This window comes from Phoxinus phoxinus, assembly GCF_949152265.1.
Source record: "Phoxinus phoxinus genome assembly, chromosome: 13".
NCBI classification, from domain to species: domain Eukaryota; kingdom Metazoa; phylum Chordata; class Actinopteri; order Cypriniformes; family Leuciscidae; genus Phoxinus; species Phoxinus phoxinus.
Genome location: NC_136888.1, coordinates 34,205,087 through 34,214,839, shown reverse-complemented (window position 1 = coordinate 34,214,839; position 9,753 = coordinate 34,205,087). Strand labels below are relative to the sequence as shown.

General features: G+C 39.7%; 2 protein-coding genes across 6 annotated transcripts in view; both read right to left on the bottom strand.

Moving 5' to 3' along the window:
* Positions 1–1,486: 1,486 nt before the first annotated feature.
* LOC307009739 (uncharacterized protein) lies at positions 1,487–5,699 on the bottom strand. Of its 3 annotated transcripts, none has more exons than XM_079633771.1 (7): positions 5,624–5,699; positions 5,283–5,489; positions 5,089–5,208; positions 4,164–4,282; positions 3,902–4,049; positions 3,704–3,822; positions 1,550–2,743 (listed from the first exon to the last, which is right to left on the bottom strand). In XM_079633771.1, coding segments are annotated over exons 1-7 (1,686 nt in total). In that variant the 5' UTR covers positions 5,625–5,699; the 3' UTR covers positions 1,550–1,771. The 3 variants fall into 3 exon arrangements, with proteins under 3 accessions (XP_079489896.1, XP_079489897.1, XP_079489898.1); XM_079633772.1 differs by lacking the exon at positions 5,624–5,699 and having other exon boundaries at positions 1,665–2,288; positions 2,412–2,743; positions 5,089–5,187; positions 5,283–5,601; XM_079633770.1 differs by lacking the exon at positions 5,624–5,699 and having other exon boundaries at positions 1,487–2,743; positions 5,089–5,187; positions 5,283–5,600.
* Positions 5,700–7,049: 1,350 nt separating this feature from the next.
* The window catches only part of LOC307009859 (pleckstrin homology domain-containing family G member 3-like), a 67,115-nt gene continuing 64,411 nt past the window's right edge, over positions 7,050–9,753 (bottom strand). For all 3 annotated transcript variants that reach the window (XM_079634029.1, XM_079634031.1, XM_079634030.1), the window contains exon 19: positions 7,050–9,043. In XM_079634029.1, coding sequence (XP_079490155.1) covers positions 8,301–9,043 — 743 coding nt within the window. In that variant the 3' untranslated portion in view covers positions 7,050–8,300. The remainder of the gene's footprint in view (positions 9,044–9,753) is intronic.

Sequence of the window (9,753 nt, the reverse complement as noted above, 5' to 3'; positions counted from 1 at the left end):
ATATATATATTTCTTTATATATATATAAAGGTTAAACAATACAGGGAAAAAAACGATTTGTGAAATGAGATACTAAGGCCCCGTTTACACGTATGGTTATTTTGAAAAACTGAGACATTTCCCTTCGGTTGTGCCCCTCGTTTACACGCAAACGGAGAATTCTCCTCTGAAAACTATTCTTTCTAAAAACTCCGGCCAGAGTGGAGATTTTGGAAAACTCCGTTTGCACGTTATCATGTAAACTGAGAAAAACAGAGTTTTAGGCAGTCGACGTCACAGTACGCGACAGAACTTGCACTGCGTCAAAAGTGCGACCTATATTTCGGGATTCTGATTTTGCTAACGTGGGCTTGAGCTTCTCGTTACACTGCCACCTACAGGTTTGGCATGCTCTTGACGGCATATACACGGGTTCGTGTAAACGAACACTTTTCTGAAAACGGAGAGGGTGAAATGTCCGTTTATGAAAATAACCGGCCACGTGTAAACGTAGCCTAAGACTTCCGTGGATATTCTGTATCAAGCAAGCATAGCTTCTCAACTAAAAAGACACTACGCTGCCAAAACGCTTCAAGCGCCCACAGCTAAAAATGCATTACTGGACACACGGCCTTACAGAGACTCAGGAAGAGGTTAAACTTTTAGACGTAGTCTAAAATGCATGCATGTAGTTGTGGAGTTACATTGATTCATCTCATCAATTTGCATTGACCATCATGTTTAACTTTTACACAAGTTGACAGTTCCTTGAGGTCTTAATAAAGCCCTGTTCACACCGCCAGCGACTTTGTCGCTATATGTCGCTATAGTCTGTGCTGCGAGTCGCTTTGTCGCTATATGTCGCTGTAGTCTGTGCTGCGAGTCACTTGTGGGCGTTCGTAGTGCTGTCACTCTAATCCCAGTTAACAACTTGGTTCCCAGGACATACATTCTAACATTCCCTGTTGGTTAGCTTGGAAAGTTCTCTTTACGTTAGTAGAACGTCCTATTTTGGTTAGGAAAGACAGAAATTAAGACTTAATGTTCCAAATCTTAAAATGTATATAAAGCCTCTATGCAACAGCAGCTCAATCACTGAAACAAATGGAAAAGTAGAAGATCACTGAAATATTAAGAAATGCTGGATCCAATCTCAGGTGAAGGCATAGGTCAGGTGTCGAAGTTCTTCCCATTACTTGGACATAAAGAAAGGGTGTAAGGAAAAATAAAGATAAGGTCGAGTACACATTCTTCATCTCATTTGTCCTCTTCCAAATACTCCAACTAATCCTCCCCCAGACATTTGCTTTTGAGTTTTTTGGCTTACATGAAACAAATCCAAGTAATAAAGTCCCTTTCTTGTATGTCTAAGTAATGGAAAGATCTTCAACACCTGACTGTTACTCCATCTAAGTTGGGATCCAGCTATTTCTTATTACAGTGATCTGCCACTCATTTAATTGATTTCAATATTTTGAATATATTTTAGTAATTTAGCTGCTTTTGCACAAGTAGAGGCTTTATACTACATTTAAGACTTGAAACATTGCCATACCATGTTTAAGCATTTGTGAATAAAATCCATGATTTTTGTATAGGGCAAGCTTGTATGAAGACAATTTAAGCTTTTTAGATTAAAACTGAGGCGTGACTAGTTTAAGGAAGGGAAAAGAAACGCAACAATTAGTGTCTCATGAAGTTTTATTAGGCTTATGAACCTGAAAAGGAGAAAAGTCAGTCTCTTCCAGTGTCAATTGCCACTTCGGAATAACTTCACAATTGCGCCTCTCATTCATTGTTTGAGAGACGAGATAGATTGTGACCGAGCAGGAGAAGACACAGAATTGGGGCTGCGAGGAGGAAAGACTTGATCCTGAGGATACTGGGGCATGAATGGGTATTGAACACGAGGAGGTACAAAAGGTTGAGGGCCATACCACTTTGGGTACAGTGGAGGATAGCCTCCGTACTGGTCAGACTGGGCAGCAGTGGTTGTGGAAGGTGTAGTCGCTGCTTTAACTGGGTTCCCGAAGTTGTACATGTATGGAGGAAACATCGGGTACCTGGACTGTTGACTCTGTGGTGCTCCGAACTGGTCAGACTGGGCAATAGTGGTTGTGGAAGGTGTAGTCGCTGCTTTAACTGGGTTCCCGAAGTTGTACATGTATGGAGGAAACATCGGGTACCTGGACCGTTGACTCTGTGGTGCTACGAACTGGTCAGACTGGGCAATAGTGGCTGTGGAAGGTGTAGTTGCTGCTTTAACTGGGTTCCCGAAGTTGTACATGTATGGAGGAAACATCGGGTACCTGGACCGTTGACTCTGTGGTGCTACGAACTGGTCAGACTGGGCAATAGTGGCTGTGGAAGGTGTAGTCGCTGCTTTAACTGGGTTCCCGAAGTTGTACATGTATGGAGGAAACATCGGGTACCTGGACTGTTGACTCTGTGGTGCTGCTGGGGAATATGGATCAAACATTGACATGGGATACATTTGAGGGAACATTTGTTGGTTAGGGACTTGAAGAGGAGTAGTAGTTGTAGGTGGCACAGTGGGAGGTATGGGTCGTACACCAGAGCGACCATGAGAATATGGAGGATACCCCATGCGTCTTCCAAATAGGAAAGGGTAAAACATTTGTTGACTGTCAATTGGGTCCTGGACCGGATCAACGTTTGCTGGGGCCGGCACTGGTTGTGTCACAGGACAAGAAAGAGTCACTGGCCGGTCACCGTACATCAAAGGGAGCTGCATGTCAGTATCCTAAGGAAGACATAAGGATTAGTTCACTTTAAAAATAAATAAACTTTTGCTGATAATTTACTCACCCCGATGTCATCCAAGATGTGTTTCAGTCGAAAAGAAATTAAGGTTTTTGATGAAAACATTTCTCCATATAATGGACGTCAATGGGCCCCAAACGGTTCAAGGTCCAGATGACAGTGTCAGCGCCGCTTCAACGGGCTTTAAACGACACCAGACGATGAATACGGCTCTTATCTAGCGAAACCATCGTCATTTCAAAAATAAATAAAGTTTAAGTTTTTTAAGCACAAACGCTCGCCTTGCTCTGTTCTGTGATGCGCGTTCGTGACGTCATTAATACGCAGTTACGCTGAAAAGGTCACGCTTGACGAGTCAGTGTTTACAGATGTGCGGAAGGAGGACCATACACACATATTCAAATGTCTGTGTCAGTTTATCGTTTAAAATGCCCATTTCGTGTGTGTATCCTGGTGTTGGAATATTAAAAAGCCTAAAAGAATTTATCAGGACAGAATTTTTTTACTTTTCATAGAAGCGTGACCTTTTCAACGTAACTGCGTATTAATGACGTCACGAACGCGCATCACAGAACAGAGCAAGCCGAGCGCTTGTGCTTATAAAACTTAAACTTTTTTATTTATTTGTGAAATGACGATGGTTTCGCTAGATAAGACCCGTATTCATCGTCTGGTGTCGTTTAAAGCCCGTTGAAGCGGCGCTGACACTGTCATCTGGACCTTGACCCGTTTGGGGCCCATTGACGTCCATTATATGGAGAAATGTGTTCATCAAAAACCTGCATTTCTTTTCCACTGAAGAAAGAAAGACATGGACATCTTGGATGACATCGGGGTGAGTAAATTATCAGCAAAAGTTTTTTTTTAAAGTGAACTAATCCTTTAACTATGAACTAGTATACATATGAATCAGACAAGTGCACTTGGTTATTAATAATACTTTAATGTCCCAACAGCTTCCTGTAAATGGCGCAGTGACAACCAGTGAACCATCAACAGACTCCAATGTGAACGAGCATTTAGAATATGCTAGAAGCAGAGGCTGCCATGACCCATCCACTGAGAGGAAAGAGAAGAACAAAAATCAAATAAAGCGCATTAACCTCTTAGATTAAATTAAAAGAATTAGGGGACTTGCCTTGAACTTTAACATCATCTGCTCTGACGCCAAGTGAGATAATCATGCCAGAAGGGAAGCAGGACACCGTGGGCAGGGGAGGACTCACAGGACAAGACATCTGCACTGGAGCCCCCATTATAAAGAGTGGCAAAACATAACGTCCACCCTGTTAGGAGATTTGGGAAGAAAAAAAAAAGAACGACTAGGACGATTCCAAGGCCCACTTTTCACTCGGTTGGAGCAGAACTACAGTGCACTTATCTTTAGTATGCACACTAACCCGTTGTCTGACATGACAGCCCTGGTATGGTGCATCTAGAGAAACCGCTCTGCGTGCTCGCTTCAGTGAGAAACCACAGCTGGCTGGCATCTCAGACAGAGGCACTGGTGACTCAATTCCTGATGAAGAAATTAATGAATTTATAAAATATGGCATGTTTATGCACTTTTTAAGGTGGAATATGGCATGTTTATGCACTTTTTAAGGTGGAATATGCTATGTGTATGCACTTTTTAAGGTGGAATATGCAATGTGTATGCACTTTTTAAGGTGGAATATGGCATGTTTATGCACTTTTTAAGGTGGAATATGGCATGTTTATGCACTTTTTAAGGTGGAATATGGCATGTTTATGCACTTTTTAAGGTGGAATATGGCATGTTTATATTTTTTTTAAGGTGGAATATGGCACGTTTATACATTTAAGGTGGAATATTGTATGTTTATGCATACAATATTATGTTTATTAATGAAACAAATAAAACACAAATCCAAACCAATTTACCTCGATCAACCAGAAAGTGTGACGATTTTGTGTCGGAATGTTTGAACACCCAGATCTTACTTTGGGTATTTAAAAATGTAATCGAATAAGTCGAGATAAATCGAGAACTTAGTCATACAATTAATATAAATATACAAATTTCAGGAAAATAAAACATTTGCCATATGCAATTCATGTACATTCTTCTATTACACCACATTCAGTGGCATTAACGCCACAGCTTAATATAAATATACAAATTTCAGGAAAATAAAACATTTGCCATATGCAATTCATGTACATTCTTCTATTACACCACATTCAGTGGCATTAACGCCACAGCTTAATGGTTAAATTAATTTATCACAGAGAGAAATTCAACACACATGTTAGGTTATTATTGGTGCACGTAATATGAAACACGAATCCAAAACAACTTACCTCGATCAACCAGAAAGTGTGGCGTCCTTGACCCTGGAATGTGCAAGGTCATTGAATGGTTTCCACAGCGCACAGACGGACCCAGACGTCGCAGCTTAGCTTTAGCCAGGCGGAACCGCTCTTAAAAATAATTCAAGGTAATTTGTAATTCCCATTTAAAAGTAGGTCCATTTTAAATTAGGATCTCAAATTACCTTCTTCATTTGACCGGTATTCGTCAGACGGTTCTGTTGACCTAAGCCCAGATATGTCCATTTCTTTATCAGATACTACACCTTGAGCACCAATTAAAAGTTTGCCAAAACGGATTGTGTTTTCAGAGACTGCTCCATAATGAGAACCCGTTTCAAAAGAGGACTCAGGACCAGCCCTTAAAGAAGAGCTCAACACGGTCACATACACTGTGAAAAGTAAAATGCCCGTTGTCCAAGGCATGGTGAGTTTGTTGTAGCCTACTACTCAAGAAAACACACAAAACCAGCTACTGAAAGAATCTTGACTATAAGAGACGGGACACTGTGCTATTTGTACTTACTTTTGAATCACTCGCTGATACAGGATGACCCATTAAAACTGTTTCTCAATCAGCTTGTTGTTTTCACCTGTGCCTCATTAGGCTGAGAGGCTGCATTTGGAATAGCATACTAGCATACATTGCAGAGTAGTAGCTATGTAGCCCATTGAAAATTCAGTCAAGTCATGCCAAAATTCAGAACATTAAGTGTCTTCGTTGATAGGACTCAATAAGGTACAATAATCACTTTATTTATTATACTGCATGGTTCAAACAGAAAGAGGAAGCTTTTAAAAACGCTTCATTCGTGTATTTTTTATCCATTACACTCCAGTTAAATAGTATAGATAAGTGTGTCCAGTCTATTTAAAAACATATAAATCTGCAGTCAAAATTAATATAAGAATCACATTACTTACATAGTTTAGAGATTATTGTTTCCATTGTCTATTTTTTTATTTATTATATTTAAATCTGCTGAAATATGCTGGTGCAGTGACTCGGATGGCCATATCTCTCTCCAACATTTTTCTAACGGTCCCTGCACCAGTTGTTGAACCGATTTCGGCTGTATGTGTGCATGTCTGATTTATTGCGGTGCACATGTCATGTGGGAACTGTCTTCTGTATCAATAACGGTGCATGTTAGCGAGCATTAACGCGAATGACTGATGTAACATTACAGTTCGTAATACAAATCATGCCCCATCCTTTATCTTTACTCCAAGTAGTAAGAATGTCAATCTGTATTAATAGACAGTTTTAGGTAATAGTGGCCCACAGCTGCTTAGCAGAAGTATTTCAGTAAGACAGCAATAGCGTGATTTAGCCAGTTAGCTAAGATATACTGATTGCTAAGTTAGCTAAGATATACTACACAATATAAAACACAAAACGATGTATTTTGAACACCCGGTAGAAAAATGTATACATCAATAATAATCATACACACAGGTTTTGATTCTGAGGAGCAAGTTGGTCTAAATAAAGTGGGTTCTGTCCCAGCTTTAATGAATAAGCATTTTGTAAATAAATCCCATTTAGACCTCAGAGATTTGAGAAGAAATCATCAGGTTATAGCTACTGCTTTTGTATCTCATTTTGTATAATAAACACAGAACTACATCTACATCTGTGATGGCAACTAAAATGTGTTGGTTTGAAGAGCCTTCACCTCAGGTTGCTCCAGAGACTGTCCATGTAATAAATGTCCTGTAAGGAGATAAAAGCATTTGCTAAATCATTATTTGCTTACAATAAGTTATTTGCCGTTATTTCATAGATCCATTATCTGTAATCCAGGATGAGATTAAGGCTGATTTTCTGCTCCTTCCTTGGAAATCATTAATCTAATCTATGCCATATTCCACCTTAAAAAGTGCATAAACATTGCATATTTCACCTTAAAAAGTGCATAAACATACCATATTCCACCTTAAAAAATGTATAAACATGCCATATTTATAAACATGCCATATTCCACCTTAAAAAGCACATAAACATGCCACATTCCACCTTAAAAAAAGTGCATAAACATATCATATTCCACATTAAAAAATGTATAAACATGCCACATTCCACCTTAAAAAAAGAGCATAAACATATCATATTCCACCTTAAAAAGTGCATAAACTAATTAAACTGCAATACGCCCTTAAGTCACGCAAAAACATTTTAATACAGAAAAAGGCAAAAACACTGATCATAAAGGATGATGGGAATAATGATTATAGTGGAAAGCTTCTTTTATTGTAGTATGACAGAAAAATAGAATATGAATTTAACTTTTTTTTCTTTTCTTTTTTTACAAATCGTCACTGCTGAGCTGACAAAGGCATTGTGCATTATATTTACACCAATTCAAATAAATAAAAAGGATTAAATATACAAGATAACAAGTGACATCAACCCCACCAATGAGCAAAATACAACCAAAACCAGTTAGCTTATAATAACTCCCATTAAACGAGACTATACAAATACAGTTAGGAGGACTCGTTCTGTGACTGTGCATTAATATGTTGCTCGAATGACTTATCCATTTATTTTGGGAATGACATCAGCCTTTATCCTACATCTGGCTTGATCTGATTATAATTTCCAGTTGTCTCCTCATTAGTGGGGAATGACTTCTTTATGAGATTACCCTCTTTCCTCTGGTCAGTGCTCGAACACAAACAGTGAAGAGACATCAGGCAGTGCACGTTGAGAACAGATTGCATTTAATATGGCAGTGCTTTTACTTTTCTGATAACATGACAAATGTGTGTGTACCAAGCATAGGTGCATTTTTAACAGTATGCACTGAACTTCTTCCTTATTGCTTTTAATTTCAAAATGACCAAAGGAAACAATACGTAGTAAACCACTTTTCTAAACGTTACAAAAATGTGACAGTACCACAGCCAGCTCCTTTAATGTTTACATCTCACTGAAACACACACAAAATAATGCCGAAAAATTCGAATTTACATGTATTTACAAATGCAAATTTTATAAATATAATATCTGAAGTCCTAAGGCATCCCTTTTCCAGTTGGTTTGGACAACATTTGCTGACAGTTCATATCTGGAAGTTAAGAAAAAAATGTAGACCATGCCTCTCAAAAAGTGGCCAAATTACATTTTTTTTGAGAAAACAATGTTAGCTTTAAGATATTTAGAGTGTTTGGGAGTAAAAAACATTGCTTTTTAAGACTCACGTGTAAGAACTCAGGTTCTGAAATTTCTCACGCAGGTTTTTAACCAAACTATGTTGACCATTCTCTGCTTTTTCAAATGAGCATGATGGGTGTCCTCCATCCATCCACGCACTAAAGTTCTGCTCTTTACTGTTCGCAAGTTCAGATTGTGAAAAATCATCCCATTTTAGTTGATTCTCATTACTATCCTCACCTCTTGCTGCCCTTTCGACAACAATTAGGTTGGACAGGGTATCTAGACCAGAGTCAAAACACTCATCCGGTTGCTCAAGTGCATGTGATGTCCCCACATCAAAATCTAAAGATTTAACTCTACACAGCGAAGGCAAACCTTCAGCTTCAAGGGTCTTGCTGGAACATGTCGAATCTGTGGATGTACTTCTCTGCACTGTGACACTGTATGAACAAGACAACAAACGTGATGCTCCGGACTTCTCCGATGTCTCTCCGTCATCCGGAAATCTCTCTGGAAAAGAGTTACTGCGACCCACTGGGATCGGATGAGCGGAAGCGGATACGTCCTCTCGGCTTTTATATTTGGAGCGTAACTCCTTGACATCTGGCCAGTGAAAGCTCTCCGTTTCCACTGGACTTTGTGGTCTCTGGGCATTTAATCTGCAAAAGTATGGCAATTGAGGACTTCCAGGAGAACAGAGGCTGGAAGGTGGAGTAGTAGTATTAGAGTCCGGGATAATGTCCTGCTCATTCAAGGTCAGCAACAGAGTCCTGTCAGGCATGCCTATGCACAAAAGAGCAGTGGTTAAAAGTCTGCTTTTACAAATAAGGTAAGAGTTTACACTATGCCAGAGAACACTGCAAATCCATTGACTTCTAAAGGGAATTGTGCGTCGCAAGGATGTGGAGGAATTACACAACGGTTTGATCAGTCATGCAATCCAAAATCTGACTTAGGAATCCATTGGCCAATGAGAATTTCAGATCGGAAAGTGCACTTGTGCTTTCGGAAATCCAATTCACTGGGTGCTTCTCATTTATAATTTGTGCATCCTCGTTTCCTTTCCTCAAGTCTTAGCTCCACTCCCTTAGGATTTGAGGGAAGGACACACCTGTGTGTGTATCCTCGCTCGTCACTCCTCGCCTCCTCTACGGTGCAATTAGAGAATTGAGAAGTCCTTCAAGATGGCCGAGTTCGATTGGTTTCCGGGTCACGGGCTGGAGGACGGAAGAACGAGGAAACGAGGAAGCATCAATTTGAGTATTGAGAAGCACCCACTGTATTCCCACTTGATTTCAATCTTGACACAACCTCAAAAAGGATCTTACACATTCCTATCCATCAAATGCTCCATCAGAGGCATCTCTATATTGTCTCAAGCCTTTAAGCAAATACGTGGATACCAATGGTCTGGATTGGTATCCAATAAGTTGTAAACAATCACGACTAAGCGATCGCCATCAGGCAAGAAACTTAACCGCAATTTAGGGGGA